General features: G+C 41.4%; 1 protein-coding gene across 1 annotated transcript in view; it reads left to right on the top strand.

Annotated features, from left to right (window-relative positions):
- Positions 1-19,965, top strand: part of TAX1BP1 (Tax1 binding protein 1) — a 106,971-nt gene that overhangs the window by 29,591 nt on the left and 57,415 nt on the right. Inside the window, exons 4-5 of the mRNA XM_024222922.2 lie at positions 9,002-9,189; positions 10,569-10,727. Coding sequence (XP_024078690.2) covers positions 9,002-9,189; positions 10,569-10,727 — 347 coding nt within the window. The remainder of the gene's footprint in view (positions 1-9,001; positions 9,190-10,568; positions 10,728-19,965) is intronic.

The following is a 19,965-nucleotide window of genomic DNA, read 5'->3' as shown; positions in this document are numbered from 1 at the left end:
CCCCAAAACCCCACCTTCCATGCTTTTTTAGGAGTTCTGAGTAGTAAACTAAGGTGTTTCTCCCCCGCCCCTTATTATTTGTGGTCTCCTCACGTGTTGTTCTGATCCCTGTTTTCCCAATCACGTTGCACTGCTTGATGTGCTGGTGGTCAAATTATGTTCTCTAAACTAATAGCAGAACACACAGGACTGGTGTAGCATGGCTGAGAGTGGTAATGTGGCATGACCTATTTCTTTGTGGCCTGTACGGTGATAAAGATTACAAGATACCACATAACATTCTAAAAGGTTGATATTGTAAGAACAGAATGCATAACTATTTATCTGTTTTTTTGGACTGTTAAAGGATGTATACACAAATTGGGCTAGTAAGTTATTGAAAGGCAGTTAGCTCCAGATCCTCAAAGGTATTTAGAGTCCTAATTTCCACTGAAATCAATGGAAGTTAGGAGCCTAAATATCTTTGAGGGACCGGGCCTTGGTTCACTTTGCTGCTGTTTTAATCTGTGCACATTTGTTTTGTATACTTTTGTAATTCGTAACTGAGAACTGCAGTGTCTGCAGAAACTATGTAATTATGAAATCACCACTTTTATTTTTGCTGTTTAAAAACAAACAAACCAACCCCCTTTTCCAACTTTGAAGGAAAGCGCTTTCTTTTCACTAACCTGAAATGGCAGCTGCACTAATTGGGACTAACAATCTCTTGATTTAATGTAATGTTGTCATTTTTACAGCACTCCTTTTTAGCCACAGTCAGCTTCACTCAGCTTCCTACAAACAGGACAGTCATGTAATGTTCAGTATCCAATACTGGTGGCTGATAATCTGTGACCAGAGTCCTTCATATGGCTATTCATTTTTTTCTTTCTTTAAAGTGACTGATCTGCACTCCAATGTAGCTGTAAATGGCTACAGCATAGGCTCCCTCTCTTCCCCTAAACAAACTTGCCAGTATTGTCCTGAAGTGGCCACATTTAATGGTGGGAGAAGAGTTTGGTCCAAAGTCCAGTCAGTCTTCCATTTCAGTCTGTCAAAAAGTCGTATGCAGAGTTGTAGCCATGTTGGTCCCAGGATATTATTGAGACAAGGTGGATGAGGTAATATCTTTTATAGGACCAACTTCTGTTGGTGAGAGAGACAAGATTCAGGTCCCGAAGAAGAGCTCTGTGTAAGCTCGAAAGCTTGTCTCTCTCACCAACAGAAGTTGGTCCAATAAAGATATTACCTCACCCACCTTGTCTATCAAAAAGTTGTCATTTTATCCTAATATTTTACCCAGTTGCCAAGGTAGATTTTTGTAAAGTGAAAGGAACTAAATAGTGATCACCAATTGCTTTTACAGAATCCCAAACAGCCATTGGATGGAAATGACTGTGGAGTTGGGTAGGATTCAAACTGCCAGTGACTTAAAAGTAAAAGGATCCATATCCATTACCAGTCCATAGGGTGATCCAATCCCCTGATGAGCAGTGAAACTTCAAATAAAATTTCATCTGCTATATTCCCTTGTTTAAAGTCCATCATTCTTATAAAGCCTGCCAGATTTTAACCACTCTAGCATTCAAGCTATTTCCCAGTTACACATTGGAAAATGTTTAAAATCTGATGAAATGAGCTCATTAAAATTTACAGGAGTTTAATTAGCCAAGATTATTGAATGGGAAAGAATCTTGTGCAGCATGCTTTAGGATATTTTAGATTTAGCAATTAGGTGTTTTGGAAAAACTGCACTGTTGAGATTCTGTTCTCTCCAAAGCCTGGTCAATGCTTGGGAAATTTTCCAAAATATTCTAACTGGTTTTAAAAGTGGTTTGGGTAAACCAGTTTTAAAACGTGCTGGAGTCACAGTGTATGCCCTGGTGGCCAGAATCATTTTTACTGCAGTTCCAACTGATTTTAACGTTCGGTCACTAAATTAGTTTTAAAACTATTTAGAAATTTGGAATAATGTACCCAGCATAGACCAGGTCCCAAAGCATAGGACTCTTCTGCATTTGATAGTAAGGTGATATTCCCTGAGTCATAGCAAATCTCAGAATTATTTATGTAAAAAAGAAAAACATTATTAGTGAGAAATGGTCCCTGTAAATTTTCTTTGTTCTGAGTGGGCTACAAACTCCACTGAGCACTACAATTTTTTATCCTTGTCCTTTTTGTCCTTTGTCTCTCCCCCCCCCTTTTTTTTTAAAAGCGATCTACTGTATTGCATTTAAAAGGGTAAAGTGACATTTCTGTAATACATATACATATGGGATACACAGAATACATATCAGTGGTTTGAGTACCTATTAACTTTCAAGACTTTTAGAGTTGAAACCCACCCAAAGTTATAAACCCAGGAAGGCAGGAGCCCCTAGCTTTCCTTTCAGGAGCCCCCCTGCCATTTCCTCCCAGAAGCCCCAGCTCCTCCCCATTCTGTTCATTACTCCTCCATGCTGGCTCAAGGGTTTTCTTGGGGAGAGATTTTAGGATCTTCCCTTCTCTGCCCCATTGCCAGCTGTACTCCTCTCCTACTCCCAGGATCCAAGGCAGGGAGTTGACATCGAAGCCTGGAGCACCACTGCCCCAGCAGCACAGCTCCCCATCCGTCCCTCTGCACTGCAGAGCCAGGCTGCTGGGGGCTCATTTCAACACCACAAGCCCTTAGATACTGCTGTCAGCAGCAAGGGCCAGCCTCTCTGCAGCCAGCTCCATGTGCCCCAGGACTAGGGTGACCAGATGTCCCGATTTTATAGGGACAGTCCCGATTTTTGGGTCTTTTTCTTATATAGGCTTCTATTACCTCCCACCCCCTGTCCCGATTTTTCACATTTGCTGTCTGGTCACCCTACCCAGGACGGGACTATGAACAGCCTTCCTGCCCCTCCACCCTACCTAAATGGTGCCCCTGAACTCTGCCTCCCCCATCCCTCCTGGCTTGAGGCTTTCTGTGGTACTAAGAGAAGCTGCTATGGGCTCTGGCAGGCAGAGTGGGACCTGGGTGCTGGCCGCACTCCCTTCAGAGCCCCTGACTCCTGCACCCCACTCCTTACTGCTCCTCCCTGCTGGCTCAAGGCTTATGGATGGTGCCGAGTGGAGTTTTCATGGGTTCTGACAGGATGAGGGCCTAGGTGCCAGCCATGTGAAATGTGCAGTGGATACCACGTTACTGTATGGCCATGCGTGCGCACAGCTTAAAAGAACAGGATTAGTAAGAGCCCTGCAAATCCATAGATATTCGCTTTATATTTGCGGATGCTGATATCCATCGACCATTTTTGTGGATTGTGGATGGATGCGGATCCAAATTTTGTATCCGCACAGGGCTCTAATGATTAGTGAGTATTGTGAGATCAGCAGGTGACTTGAAGCATGAGATTTTAGGAACATAAGACATAAACTGCAAGGGACCTGTCATCCCTAGGGCTACCGAGTCCTGTCCCCGTCACCACAGGCAACCCTTTCATTCAATCCCACTCATAAATTTGTTAAGTTGTTTGTCCTGACAACTCCTATTGGGAGACTGTTCCAGAATCTCACTCCTCTGATAGTTAGAAACCTTCTTCTAGTTTCCAGCCTGAATTTATTCATGGCTAAGGCTAAGATTTTTGTCATGGGTATTTTAGTAAAAGTTAGGTCACAGGCAATAAAGAAAAATTCACGGAAGCCTGTGACCTGTCCCTGACTTTAACTACAAATATCCATGATAAAATAGGAAGGGACTGGGCAGCTCTGGGATGGCTGGGAGCTCTGAGGCCTCCCGTGGCAGGCCAGGGGCTGCAGAGGTACCTGTGCAGCAGCAGGGAGCTGCTGGGGTCCCCCTGCCCCGCGGTGGCAGCTGGGGAGCTGTGGGGGTCCCCCCGCCTGTGCCTGGGAGCTGTGGGTTACCCCTGCTGCCCATGGCGGCTGAGATCCTGGGGGGCCCGCTGCCTCAGGCGGCGGGGGTACCTCACAGCTCCCTGCCACTTTGGGAGGCGGCAGGACCCTACAGCTCCCAGCTGCCAGGGCTGAAGTTACGGAGGTCTTTAGAAGTCATGGATTCCGTGACTTCCACGACCTCTGTGACAAAACCATAGCCTTATTCATGGCCAGTTTATATCCATTTGTTTTTGTGCCAACATTGTCCTTTAGCTTAAATAGTTCTTCCTCCCTCCTTGTTGTTTATGCCTCTGATGATTTATAGAGAGAAATGAAATCCCCTCTAAGTTTTCATTTTGATAGGCTAAACAAGTCAAGCTCTCCTCTCATAAGAGTGGCTCTCCATTCCCCCGATCATGCCAGGAGTTGTTCTCTGCACCTGTCATTCAGAAGTAGTTATGTTGTATAAGGAGAGTTAAAAGGGAAGTGGTGAGAGCTTCAAGGTTATTTTTATGCCTATTAAGGAACGAACAATAGATTAGAGAGAAGGAGAATGGGTTGAGACATTGAGGAGCATGATTAGTGGGTGGCATCACTGGATATTGAAGAGAGGGGAGTGAGTTGTACACTGTTGTAGGTAGCTTGGTTTCCTAGATTCTAGAAGTTTTTGGAAGCTGGGCAGGCTATCTGATAACAGGATTTTGTATAAAACTGGATACCCTGTCTTACTGTTTCAGTCTTATCAGTGTTGAATTCACTAGATGGTGGTTGCTTGTTTTAACTAGTAAATGCAAAAGCTCCTGATCAGGTCTGCAAATGAGTGATTGTCTGCCAAACTCCAGGGAATGGATTTACCTAACTCAACATGCCTGAGGTTGTAGGAAGAAGTAGGAAACAAATGAGTACATAGAAGTAATCAAAACAGAATTCTTCTGAAGTAAACTATGAACATGATTACAGGTTATTTACAAAAGTCCAGACAAATCTGTTTTTGATTCCTCAGGCTTTGAATAAAGTTAAATCTTTTAAGTCCCTGATCCAAGTCTTTTGGCAGCTCCTCAGTGTTATATTCATTCAAGCAGGAGCAGTCTTTGTCCTTGGCACTTAAAAATAGCAAAAATCAATAGTGAATATATCATAAAACACTTTAAACACAAAGACTTGAATGTGGTAAAGTTGCAGACTTCTTTTGTCCTAGCATTGCCTTCGATGTATCACAAAATGAGCAATTTAAATAAATGACCAGGGCACTTCAACCTGAATATGTGTCTTTAGACAGATTTAAAGTAAAATTTGTGTGATTGTCGCTCTCTCCCTCACCCTTTGTATGTTGATTGACTTCTTAGTTTATAAACTCTGCGACAGAGGCCGTATCTACTAATATGTGTATACAGTGTCTAGCAGATAGGCCTAAGCCCTGATCAGAACCCCTATCAGCCCTTCTATAATATAAATATATTTTATTAATATTGTTACAAAATTTAATAACAAGAAAAATAGTGTTGTTTTGGGGCAGCTGCAGAAATTGGCTTGTTAAAGTAGTTTAATCTTTGCAGTTCTATGATAAAGTATAAACATCACAGTATAAGGTTTCTTTCTGTCTTGACGGTCTTTAATGTTGTATGTATTGATCACGTGGCTGTCAAAAAGTGAGATTTCACAGAAACTTGGATCTAAATTTCTGGTCACCTTTGCAGTTCAGGAAGGAAGTGTTCGTTGTGACATCCCTCATTGATGGAGTTTTGTTTAAGCCAGCTCTCAATCAGAAGTACTTCTCATCTCTGTAAAGTACTTTTCTTGTACTGCCTTTACTTGCTTGTCATTGGGAAAGATTTATATAATGGGCACATATGGAATGTGTGTCATCAAATTTAAAATTCAGTAATATAAAAGGACAATTTAGTAATACATTACAAGATGTAAATTACAGTGTAAAATTCACTGCTGGTGTATTGAGAAGCATTAGATCTTAAACCAGTAGCAGTAGTAGGGACAAACGACCTAACTAGTTTTAAGATGGAGTTTGATACATTTATGAATAGGATAATGAAACTGGTTTACTTGCCATAGCAGGGGATTGGATTTGATGATTTAGGAGGTGCATATGTCCTCTATTCATCCTTGTGCCTCAAGATTCTGGGTGTGAAATATCATAGTGGTGCAAGAGCACCACTGTATTTAAGGTTGCATCATGACATCTGTTTAAAAGTCTGACCTTTCTAAGTCCTCTAAAATCAATATGCTTAGTTGAGTTTCTTTGAAATTTGATGTGCCTCAGGAGAGTGTAGGATAGGGTTAATCACCCAAATTTGGAGTAATTTGAGCCAGGAATTCCGGAGACATAAGCCCAGAAACAAAGCTATTTTTTAAAAAAAAGTTTCTAGGTGGGTTCCACCTCCTCTTCCCCCGCCCAGCTAGAGATCAAACTACTCAGGTGCTGCCAGTCAAAATAGTCTCAAGCTGTCAAATTTTAAGCAAAGTAGTGCATGGCACTGGGGGCCCAAATTGAGAACAGTATTTAAGAAGATATACATTTTTTGCACTGTGCATGTGCCAATACAGAAAAATGACTAGCGGGTTTCTATTCTCGCCATTTTATATACTTTAAAGCTTGACTCTTGTAAGTGCTCTAAAATGGGAATGGTTAATCGGATTGCTTTGAGGTTTGGTGTGCCTCAGAGATACTGGGTAGTCTTAGTAATCCAAATGTGGGGTCATTAGACTGAGGGGTTCCTGAGTTTCAAGCCCTCTCCCCCAAACTGGTTTCCTTCTCCTGCCTTGTACTGTTCAACAGAGAGATACTAATGAATGGCTCAATCACAGACCTTGTTGAGACTCATGGGCTGTGAATTTACCCTTCAGTTAACATAACTAAGGATAAAGTTAATCACAAGCCCCCATCTAAGACAAAAGGAGTTTTGGAGTGAGTGGCTGGGAGTTGCTGCAGTTTGTGAGTCATGGGTAGCAGTTTTCTTAGCAGCAGGGTGGGGGAATAAACATTTGAATACTTCCTGGGAGGTAGCTTCTGGGGAGAGGTGTTAGGGGGCAGAGGAGTAGGAGACTAGGAGGAGAGGGGTTTGCAGTAGCAGTAAGGAGAAGGGGTAAATGGTGATGAATGGTAGGGGAGGCGAGAGAGGCTGGGGGCTCAGTTGAGGGAGGTATGGCACCTCTCAGTTCTGCCAGTGCACCCCAACCCCTTGCACTCATTGGCTCATCCCAATGCACCCCTAGCTCTTCTAGCACACCCCAATGCCCTGGACCCTCCAGCTCTGCAAGTGCACCCCAACCTCCCTCTACCCCCAAGAGTTTTTGGGGGCGGGGGGAATACTGTCAAAAATCTATGTTAATGCAGAGTTAAGGTTGCTTGGTGGTATGTTGTCCCCTTGCAGACCACTGAGATGAGAAAACTCAAACGCCTGAAAACCAGTAAATGCACAGTTAGGGTTGCTCACACAACCATAACTCTGTCTTCTTTCAGCAATAACCCAATACACACTGTTAATACAGACATACATTTACTCTGCCACAGATGCTGAAATGTATAAGCTCTTCACCTCCTTTTATGACCCATTCACTCTCACCCACAGGATTCCATGTAACACTGTTAAAGGACTGAAAGGAGGAGAAGGTTGCCCACATCACCTTCCCTTCACGCTCTTCGAGCAGTGCCTCAATGCAACGTATAGCAGCACATAGTCACACTTGCCTTTGGCACTATAAAATTTGGGAGGTTCCAGATCCTGGCTTATACTTGCACACTTAGCTAACTCCCCAGAATCAATACCTTATCAATACCCTTCACTGCCTTTTACAGCTCCCTTACATTTACTCACAGGACACCATCTCAACCTACATGTTCACTTACCCATCATTAAACCATTAGAATTCTCTCATATTCCACTTCATTTTTGACAATATCCTTTGTAATAAAAACCTTATGCCAGGGGTTGGCAACCTTTCAGAAGTGGTGTGCTGAGTCTTCATTTATTCACTCTGATTTAAGGTTTTGCGTGCCAGTAATACATTTTAATGTTTTTAGGTCTCTTTCTATAAGTCTATAATATATAACTAAACTATTGTTGTATGTAAAGTAAATAAGGTTTTTAAAATGTTTAAGAAGCTGCATTTAAAATTAAATTAAAATGCAGAGCCCCCCAGACTGGTGGCCAGGACCCGGTGTGAGTCCCACTGAAAATCAGCTTGTGTGCCGCCTTTGGCACGCGTGCCATAGGTTGCCTACTCCTGCCCTATGCCCTGCTACTGACATAACCTACACAATTCTGCATTGCAGTGTTGCCTACTGGATCCTGAAGATTCACATGCAGCCCTTCTTTTTGCTCACACAGATGAAAGGCTGCAAAACATAAATTTCCTCATATTATAGTCATAACTCAGTCAAACACTTCAAAATACCTCACGCACAACCTCACATCACAAACACACATTTACCAAGCAGGCCCATCTACTGCTGCAACCATTTAGTGTAGGTACACCTAACACACTGACTGCACCTGGAATATATGCAGATAATTCCCATTGGCTACTGCCAGCTCCAGGGGGACCAGAAGGGAAGGTGGCATGGGCAACCTTTTCCCCCATCCCCACCTTTTTGTCCTGTAATAGTGTTAGATGGAATCCTGTGGGTGAGAGTGAATGAGTTTGTACATTTCAGCAATTGTGGAATTAGCAGTGTAAAGGTATGTGTGTTAATTGGGTATATTGCTGAAAGAGACAGAGATAAGGTTGCATGGGCAATCTTAACTGTGCATTTCCTGGTTTTCAGAAGTTTGTTCTGCCCAATTCAGTGGTCTGCAGGAGGATGACATACCACCAAGAAAACTTAACTCTGCGTTAATGTAGTTTTTAGCCATTGAATTATACCATAATTCACACTTGGTTTAAATTAAGCAATAAAGCAAAACTAACATATAGGAATCATCAAAGAGTCCTGTGGCACCCTATAGACTAAAGCTCATGCTCCTATATGTCTGTTAGTCTATAAGGTGCCACAGGACTCTTTGCTGCTTTTACAGGTCCAGATTAACCCGGCTACCCCTTTGATATAGGAATCATAATTGTGTACTGTGTGTAGTAGTTCTCATGATCAATTTGTTGCCATGTAAAACTGTTCTGTTTTAAATGTTAATTTTTCTTTCTTTAGGATACTATCTACCAAATGATGATGGAGAATTTTACCAATTCTGTTATGTAACCCATAAGGGTGAGATCCGTGGAGCAAGTACCCCTTTTCAGTTTCGAACCTCTTCTCCTGTTGAAGAATTACTCACTATGGAGGATGAAGGAAATTCTGATATGTTGGTGGTGACCACAAAAGCTGGACTTCTTGAGGTTTGATTCAACAAACTCAGAAATGTTACCCATATTCTTATTTATATATGTTTATTTCTGGTTTTATCTGTAGGACTTGGTGAATTAACTTTATATAAAAATATAAAGCTAAGCAGATTCCAAAAGTTTTTGATGCCTAAAACTTGAGTCTCGTTGCAGAAGATACTTGTAAAATACATGAATTAAAGTTTAGACTTAAGTGCTCAGCATGACAGTGAGCATAGCATAAAAAGTTAAGTAGCTATGTTTATAGGTGCCATCTTGTGCTTCCCTTCCTTGTCTTTCAACTGCATTCCTGTTTTAGTTTTTTTTTTAAATCTGTGTTCCCTCTGAAAGAGCCCCAAAGCAGAAAAAGAAAAATCAAGCTGCATAGAACCCAGATGCCTAACAAGTTAGAAATCACTTTTATTTTCTCCAAGCAATGTTCTGTTATCTTCTGCCTCACACAATTGCATCCTTTTAGTGATTGTATCACAAATGCCTACAAAGGTGTGCCCAGTGAGAATCCCACATTTTATTTGTGGTCACTACTTCATAAACAGAAAAAGGCAATTTCTTTGTTGAAATTATTTGAATTAATGATTGGCAAAATCACTCTACATCTTCTCCCCATGCTTCAGATTTGATTTGTTGTTTTTAACTTGCCTTCAGATATCATGTTTGTGCCCCTACCTAGATTATTGTTATGCATCTGTGCTAGTTGGTTTGGGGATTTCAAGTACTGGGGATAAAAGGGACTTTATACGGTGCAAGGTATCTAGCTGAGATAGCTTACCTTCCCTGTCTTGTTTGCTGTCTGGTGAAGAATGGCTATTCAGATCAGTCTGCATTCTATGTCACCAGAATCACAGAAAAAAGAAATTCCCACTTGAATTCCTGTCTGTTGTTCTGTTACATGCTTTGTTTGTCTTTCCTTCACTTTGGCTGTGTCTACATTCAGGATTTTGTGAAGTTCACTCAACATTGCTGTACCTCTACCTGCTCAGGGCAGGTCTAGATGATAGCATGCTAAAAACCTTGCTTCTGGGTCTAACATAGCTCTTCCACTGTTGCTAGCACTGGTGGAGCAACAATAGTACTTTATTGAAGGGTAAGGAAAATTTCACCGAAACATGAGTGTAAGTAAAGCCCACAACAAAATTTGGTTGTCTAGTACTAATCAAAGTTAAGCTACACTGTGAAATTTCACAAACTAGGGAAGAGAGAGAGTATGTTAAGCTGATGTAACCAGAGGGTGCACATGTTTTTGTCTTCTGCTGGTTGTCATCTAGTGCTTGACTGATGTGATGGGAAGTAATACACATTAGTTTGTAATGGTTTGATGGGAGTTGGGGGGCGGGGGGGAATCACCTGAAAAGAATATTTATTCTGTTTTCTAGTTTAAAATTGAAAAAACAATGAAAGAAAAAGAGGAGCTGTTAAAGGTAGCTACTGCTCTGGAAAAAGAAACTGTACAACTTAGAGATCAACTTGAAAGACTGGAAAAAGAACTTAACCATGAAAAGCAGAGATGTGATCAACTCCAAACAGAGCAAAAGGTTAGTTATGTAACTGATTGACGCTGACTGCATAACGTGTAATCCACCTTTTTCAAGAACTATCAAAAAATCCTCAGCAATTAGATGTTTACACTAAATTAGGTCAATTCCTATTACCTATCTATCACTATTATTTTTGTGTTGTAAAATGGTTAAAATACTTCAGGATTTTGGTACCAGGCTTGATGACAGCTGTTACAAGATGTTTGACAGTTAATTGTAGAGATCATAGTGGGAAAACTAGTTGAGGTAGTTCAGTTTTCTTGTGTTACTTTAAAATAGAGGAAGTGTTTTCAAATTCATTCCAAGCTCATAGAAAACAGCATTAAAAGGGTATTAAATTTCAAAAAGCAAATTCTAGGGAATTAAGGAACATAAGTTTTAGCTAGCAGTTCCACTGACAAAGCATAATTATGGGGAATGAAAACTAATTGGGTTGGCTTCTCTGAAGGATGTTTCAAAGATCTGAGGGTAAAAAGTACTGGCATTAGGAATGGTAAAAGCAGAGAAATCTAAAAATGAATTTACAGTGTCAGGTAAGGTTTGCAGAGGAAATAAAAGAGAGAACTAATGGTTGTAATTAGGAATAAGAATTACTTCTCCGCATATACCGGGGAGGAAACAAATTACTCTAGGCAGAGTATTTATAGACTCCTAATCAATTATTAAAATATAATAGTTTTTTTTTAAAAAAGCATCTTTAAGAAGGAAATAAAGTTGGGGGACAGACATGAGGTGATGGCATGGACAACTTTGAAGTAATGAAGCCTGTATAATATAGCTGTGGATAAAAAGGAGTTAATTGAATACTTATAAAATGTCAGTATATACAAATCAACAGTTCTGAATGATATAGCCAGGGATCTGAAGAGATTCTGCTGAATACCTTAATGAACCGTTGTAATTTACTTTTGAAGAGTCATGGTGAAATGGACAGGTGCTAGAGTATTGCAGGATGAAGAAGTTCTAGTGTCAATTTTAAATCATGGAAGAAGCAGCAATCTGGCTATTACTGGCCAGTAAATCTTACTTTAGTCTTTAGTAAAAAATAAATAAATATTAAGAGAGAAATCTGTAAGTACCTAGAAGGTAATTTTTTGGGAAATGGATGGGGACAAAGGAAGGGGAAAGGGTAATATTACAAATAAAGGCCAATGGTCCAAACACTTAGGGATGTATTTAACTTCAAGCATGTAAGAAGGCCCACTGAAAGCAGTGGGACTAATTATAAGGATCCGGCCTTAGTGGATCTATGACAGGGGCAGCCAAACTTACTGACCCTCTGAGCCACGTATGCTAATCTTCAGAAGTTCGAGAGCTGGGGCACACCTGCCAGGGCGCCTGCTGGGGCTCGGGGCTTCAGCTTCCCACTGGAAGCTGAAGCCCCTATCCTATCACTCCACTGCAAAGCAGAGGTCCCTAGCTCTCCCACCCCCAGTCTGGTAGGTGGAGAATGGAGGAGAGGTCTGGGGGGCTCCACAAGCCGCACTTCAACAGTAAAAGAGCCACGTGTGGCTCGTGAGCCACAGTTTGGCCACCCTAGGTCTATGATGTGTTTATCATTGTGGCACCAAAGTAGGCTTCATTAAAGCATTTGAAAATGAATTTGTCCGGGGATGCAAAATTAATTTGGTCTAGAGTATGAATATGGATTGAAAAGTATCTGAAGGACTGTAAATTAAGGGTAATAAAGACAATGTATTGATTTTGGGGGAGGGATTTGTGGGATATCATAAACATTAGTGATTGTGAAAAGGAGGTAAAAGCATTTAATTTTCTGATGATACTAAATTCAGTTGAGTTGGAAACATTGAGGACAGAATGCTAATGCGAACAGACTTCGAGAAGTTCGGCAATACAATCAGGAAACAACATTGAGATATGGCCTAACAAATACATCTAAGGGAAAATAAACTGAAACAGAGAGATTCAATTAAAGAAAGATAGTTAGAAAGTGGTGACATCAACAGACCACAGATGGTGAGAGACAGTACAGTAGATATAAAATTGCAATGTGAATTGTTTTCAAATAAAGGCTAATACAATAGTTTTAGGGAAATACAAGTAGGAATAATTATAATTTGAATGAAATTAAATTTAGGCAAAATAATAGGGTTTTCTATCAGGTTTCAGAGTGGTAGCCATGTTAGTCTGTATCAGCAAAAAGAACGAGGAATACTTGTGGCACCTTAGAGACTAACAAATTTATTTGAGTATAAGCTTTTGTGGGCTAAAACCCACTTCATCGGAGGCTTATTAGATTATAGAATAGTCTCCTGAAAGAGGTGGCAAAAGCTCATTATTGACAATTGCTCTGCACACTATACCGTAGGGAACAATCTTGTATTAGCAGGTGAATGTGGTAGTTGACCTGAGGTGCGTTAATCTGGCTTCCATTTGTTTGAGTGCAAATCATATGTGGGTTTAATTTTTGCGTTCTGTAATTTCTGCACAAAAAAATCACACATGTAAAAGTACAGTAATGCTCAATTTGTAGACACGGAAGTGTGTTTGCATTAAATTCTAATTGTGTGAATGATTGGCACCAATTATATTAACCATTTATAATTTTTATGATTTTCTAAATGTCTACTAAAGTGAAATTTATTAATGCTTGGTCTTGTTTGGTGTCTCCTGAGTGATCATGTATGTTAGACACATATTTATAGTGCCCCAACACTTGTGTGTGAAGTAAGTCTGCAGTTGAGTTAGTATTGTAAAGTCCCACCTACACTAGCCTTACAACAAAGTTTAAAAGCCACTTGTCTAATTGGGCTCTAGAATGCTTTAGCTGGCCAGAGTGGATAGGTTAAACTGAATAGAAATGTGCACAGACCAGTGCTCGAGCTTAGGGTGAGACTGCTCTAACATTTTGTTCCATAATGCTTGCCTGGCAGTGTGAGAACAGAAAATGTCTCATTTGTATGACACTGTGGATGAAATCTTGGCCCTGTTGAACTAAATGGCAAAATTTCCTTTGGGAATTCTCCTGATTTTTCCCAACAGTTCCCTAATATTTTTTTTTTTTTGGTATAACTTCCTTTTCCCAAAGTGAAGCTGACACAGTTAGGTGTCAAAAAGCAGTACTATAGAAGCTTTCTTTTCTGAGTTTTGTTCCTACTTCTATTCTCTCCACCACTCTAATCTCGTTTCCCCTCTGCTAGTACTCTTCTGTTCTCCATATTTCACCGCATTACTTTCTCAGTCCACTTTATAATCTTATGTAAGCAGAATATAAACCTAATATCATTAGAGTTCAGATCACATTTCTGAACTCAGGACGTTAACTCAGGTTTGAAATTAGGCAAAATGAATTCATCTATTTCTCGTAAAGAGCGTAACACTTTGCATGCTGCCTTTCACTCAGCATTTTCAAACCCAAAGGTGCTGTTTTCTAAACATAATTTACTCAACTCTAAAATTCAGCCACTTACAAGTGGAATACATGATTTACCTTTAATAGAAACACTACATAACAACTTAAAGGATTGGTTTAAAGATTCCTCTGAAACATTTGTACAGTATTCATTTAAATTGCAGTAACTGGCTTTTATTTTCTCTATTTACAATGAGATCAGTTTAAACTAGCAGGTTTGCATGACTCGATAATTTTTGAAGACGGCAATAACCTAAGCAATCCAGTAATTGAGCTTTTATAAAACCAAACAGGACAATTTTGACATCTTAAATGCTGAATAATATAACAAAATTACAACTGTATTTTATAATATATGATGCTGTTCATCTGCACATTGTATTAGTCGATTATTTTACCCTTAAGTAGAAAGGCTAAAGAAATAATTTACAGGTTAATGTTTTCAGAAGTCACTTGTCACATGCAGAAAGGCTTTAGTAGAGTTAGTTATTTAAAGGGGTTCTTATTTCTTTAATTTTTTTCATAATACTTTGTATTTTGAAATTCTATTCAGATACAGAAGAAAAAATATTTAAAAGCTAAAGGTGAAGCTGAGCTTTTAAAAAATTATACCTCCTAATATACATTTAAGACCTATTTTATTAAGTAAAATATCAAAAATTAGAACAAATACAGCCCATGTAATAATGATAGTTGTAATCTCTGTGGGGTAACCAACACTTAATGGAGGGAGGATGGGATGTGAGTTTCTGTTATAAATATTGTTCAGCAGAGGCTTATAATTATATCATTTAAACTTAATTGAAGTTGAAACTTGGCACACACATTCTCTGATGGGGTTAATTTTTTTTTAACTTCCTGCAGCTGCTTTTAGCTAGAAGGACACAAATAGTATTTTGACTCATTTCAGATGCTCTTTTGGACTTGAATCTTTATATTGTGTTTGAAAAACAGGTATTCCATACATCCAAGGATAGATATTTTTATATGCATGTGTGAGACATGCCCCAGAGTACAGTCTGGACTGTTGTTCTCCAATCTGGGTGCCTCTTACCCTTTTCATCAGAACATCTACTCCTGGCCTGCTCACACACAGCCTCTAACATGTAAAATCACTCCCAGCTGCACAATATTGACTGCTACTAGCTAGCCACTCATGAATTCAACAGCAGAGCAACACTAGCAAGCTCTCCAGTCCCAGAATTTCCCCGTGAAGTATATGTCTTGTACTGTCCAGCATACTACTGAATAATACAAGCTCGTAGGAAGTCTGTCATTTCACCAAAGGAAAATGATATGCACCAACTTTGTTATCCCAAATGGAATTTCCCACATACAGTACTTTAATCCAAACACGCTGGTTAAGATAAAACAATAAGATAAGTGCATTGGCTACAGGAAGATAGATTTTAAGTGATTACAAGTAACGATGCATAAAAGTGGTTATAACAGAAATAAAAGATAAAATGCAAGCTAATGGCTAACTTAACAAACTAACAAAATTCAAAGCAAAGGTTTTCCTCACCATACGCTGCAGTAAATTTCACAGGCTGAGTCTCCTTTTAGACTGGCACCTCTCCCCCTTAGTTCAGTGTCCTTCAGGTATTCATTGATGTCATGAGCAGAGCGATGAGATGAGGAGGAGTGAAGTCAAGTGTTTTCCTCCCTCTTTATAATTCAGTTTTTAGTGCTGGAAACATCCTTGCTGAGTCATGGTGACACTGTTTGTTGTGGACATGAGGTTTGAACTGTCCATGTAATGAAATGTAAGGGTTTTGTTTACACCTTCACGTTGCTGGAGAATGGTGGCTTAAGCAGGTGATAACTCTTTAATACCTGGCTGAGATGCCCACGTGTCTTTGAAAAACTGGTTTGGACCTGCTTTTCTTAAACTAGTAGTACGTTACAGTAAAGATACATAGTCTAATTAGGACTGTCAATTAATCACATTTAACGCAAGTAATTAACTCAAAACTAACTTGATTAAAAAAATTAATTGCGATTAATCAGTTTTAATCACACTGTTAAACAATAATAGAATACCACTTTAAAATTCGTATAAATATTTTTGGATATTTTTCTACATTTTCAAATATGTTCCCTGGAATAGTAGTCAAAGTATGAAGGGGCATACAAATGTGTAGTCTATCTGACACGTAAATACTTTGTAATGACAGCTACAACAGTGCCATGTGAACGCCTGTTCTCACTTTCAGGTGACGTTGTAAATAAGAAGCGGGCAGAATTATCTCCTCTAAATGTAAACAAACTTGTTTGTCTTAACAATTGGCTGAACAAGAAGTAGGACTGAGTAGAATTGTAGTCTCTAAAGGTTTACATTATTTTATTTTTGAGTGCAGTTAAGTTTAAAAAAAAATCTATATTTGTAAGTTGCACTTTCATGGTAAAGAGATTGCACTACAGTACTTGTATAAGGTGAATTGAAAAATACTATTTCTTTTTATTACAAGTTTTTGCACTGTAAAAAAGATAATCAAAAATAATATGAAGTGAGCACTGTCCACTTTGTATTCTGTATTGTAATTGAAAGCAATATATTTGGAAATGTAGAAAACCACCAAAATATTTAAATAAATGGTATGCTAGTATTGTTTAAAAAATTATTGCAATTAATCAGAGTTTTAATTGCACTGTTAATCTCGTGTTTAATGTTTTAATCATTTGACAGCCCTAAGTAGAATCTTATAATTTCACATACAATGTTGATGCACACATTATACTAGGGCAGTAATGTTCAGCAGATTATGATGTTTCAAATGATACCTCACAAGGCATACTTTGTACAAAATTTATCATAGTCTTGTAAAAGTGGTGAACATAATAGTATAGACTGTCAGTGTGCATATGTTTTGTTTTTATATGCTCACTGATGTATATGCTTCTGTTAATGTGTGCTAGAAACTATCATTTGATTTATCATTATAGATTTATTAATTATTATTATTTGTATTGCAGTAGTGTTTAGGACCCCCCCCAACCATGGACCAATATCTCATTGTGCTAAGTGTTGTACAAATACAGAACAAATAGATGGTCCCTCCCTGCACCTAAGAGCTTGCAGTCTCTTTATTTTGTCATTTCTATAGCACATTTAACAGTAATATCTTAACATGTATCTGAACTGCAGTTGCTTGCATAACTGGAGAATATACCCAGATGAATAATAATTTTATTGATTTATTAGTATTTTCACTTTTAAAATTGAATTGAGTGATTATTGATATTTCTTCTTTGAGTGCTGGTCCCTGTGATGTGGTATGCATGTGCTTCATGCACCTGAGACTGGAGAATTCTTGCAAGCGGTGTCTGTTGATCAGAGACTGTGCGCCTTGTGTTCCACCACAACAGTATAAAGGGCGGTGTGGACCAACCACTTCTTCAGTTTCTTCTTACTGCTGTATGGCCTGAGTTGAAATCCTCCAGTGGCCAGAGCTTATCCTTTCTCTTCTTCCTGTAAATATTCAAAGTTATATAATCTTCTCAGTTTTTGTTGTTAGTGTTTTGTTAGTTCCCCAATTAGTGGGAGATTCCCCACCCGGGGAACCCTCCTGGGCTCAGGACTTAGATTATGCCCAGGATACGGGGCTTCAAAAACCGTGTCTCCTGTCACTGCTCCTTTGTGGTCAGTGACAACCACCAGTGCTGCCTCTGCTGCCTCGGAGAAGCTCATAACTCCAGTAAGTGCATTGTCTACTGCTCTTTTTCCCAGCCAAATGCAGCTTTAAAAGCATCTTATGGAGTGCACAATGAGGCCCCAGTCAGACCCAGGCCGGGGAGACCCTCTGTACATCAGCCAGAGGTATCAGGGAGCATGCCGCCTCCTAGTACTGTGTCTGACTCCAGAGTGGAAGGGAACAGAGGGAAAGACCCTTTATCTGGGCCCCCTCAGGAGAGTGAGGAGCACTCTCACAAACATAAAATCAGATCTCTTCCTAGACCTTTTAAGAGGAGAGATCTTTCCCCGACTCTGTCCTCTCCAGGTGAGCCTTCACACCCAAACCACAAAGACTTAAGTCCCCCTACACCTCATGGGCATGATCAGAACGTGCATGGGGCAAGGCTTATTCACTAGCAGCCTCAGCATAAACTTCAGCACTGACTATAGTGCCAACTAAAATGAAACACTGGGACCTGAAGGATCGGGAACTGCCACTACCATCCAAAACCGCCTAGTTAGAGACTCATTCACTGATGGTACTGTCATGGCCCTGTAAGTAACCATGTCTACTCCTGCTCCGACAGTACGAAGTGACAAAATATAACCTCTCAAAGGGCTGGTAACTTATACCACTCCAGAGGAGATCTTCATCCTCCTGGACTCTCAATCTCCCTTGTTGTTGGGATGGATCCTCACCTCTCCTGTTCCATCCACTAGCTGTGGTTTCCCTTCAATGGGACAGAAGGCACCACCAGTGGAGCTGGTTCCAACCTTTTCATTGTCTGGAGAGTCAGATGTATTGGTGGAACCAGCTTAACCAACACCTAGAGAAGGGGTGGGCAAACTTTTTGGCCTGAGGGCCGCATCGGGTTTTGTAAATTGTATGGAGGGCCGGTTAGGGGAGGGGGTCATGGCCCGGCCCCCACCTCCTATCTGTGGCCCCCCCCCCAGACTCCTGCCCCATCCAACCTCCCCTGTTCCCTGATGGCCCCTCCAGGACCCCCGCCACCCCATCCAACCCCTCCTCTCATTCCTGATGTGCCCCACCCTCCCGGGACCCCTGCCCCATCAAACCACCCCTTCTCCCTGTCCCCTGACTGCCCCCCTGGGACCCCTGCCCCCATTCAACCCCCTGTTCCCGCCCTGACCCCATCCACACCCCCGCCCCCTGACCACCAGGCCGAACTCCGCTGCCCTCTATCCAACCCCCCGCCCCCTTACCGCTGCCTGGAGCATTGGTAGCTGGCGGCGCTACAGCCGCACCGCCCAGATGGAGCTGAGCCGCACCGCTGCTGCTGCCACCATGCAGCCCAGAGCACTGGTTCAGGCCAGGCTCTGCAGCTGCGCTGCCCCAGGAGCTCACAGCCCCGCCGCCCAGAGCATTGTGCTGGTGGCGGAGCGAGCGAGCTGAGGCTGTGAGGGAGGGGGAACAGCAGGGGAGGGGCCGGGGGCTAGCCTCCCAGGCCAGGAGCTCGGGGGCCGGGCAGGACGGTCCCGCGGGCCGTAGTTTGCCCACCTCTGACCTAGAGAGATCAACCCAAATGGGTTTGAGAACCAGTCTGAGCCACACAAATAGGAACCTCCTCCTCAGGACTGATTGTACCCAGTATCTTGGGGACCACCACAGTCTACCTTTGAAGCCTGATTGACCTTATTGGGGCACGTATGACCCTTACGCATAGAACCTGGAATCTGTGCGATCCAGTAGGGAATCCTACAGTCCTCCAATGGGTCAACCAGAACCTCCCCCTGAGCCCCCATGGAGAAGGAGGGTGACAAGCAGGATCTGCCAGTATCAAGGGGGAGGAGGGGTTGTCCACATCAGCTGATGAGGCACTTGGTCCAGCCTCACCATCTCCCCCAGACAATCATAGACAATTTCAAGAGCTGTTACGGAGAGTGATGGAAGAGCTCCAAATTTCCTTAGAGGAGGTTCAGGTCTCTCAGCATAAGCTCCTGGCTATCCCACAGCCTACAGGATACAGTTGGATTTCACTCCTGGTAAATGGTGCCTGTGATCGGTGTCGGTCCACCTACCCGCTAGGGGGCGGTGGGGAGCTACGTCTTCACTGGCTGGCCTGGGTCACGCCTCCGCCAGCGGGGAATTAGCAGCGGGAAGGCCGCCAGCCAGAGTCTGTAGCGCGCCCCTCAGGCAGGGGAGCGCCGGCAAAGGTCAGTAGCGC

This window comes from Terrapene carolina, unplaced genomic scaffold, assembly GCF_002925995.2.
Source record: "Terrapene carolina triunguis isolate 2854851 unplaced genomic scaffold, T_m_triunguis-2.0 Scaffold84, whole genome shotgun sequence".
NCBI classification, from domain to species: domain Eukaryota; kingdom Metazoa; phylum Chordata; order Testudines; family Emydidae; genus Terrapene; species Terrapene triunguis.
Note: the sequence above shows the minus strand (reverse complement) of the source record. Positions and strands in the feature narration are given on the sequence as shown.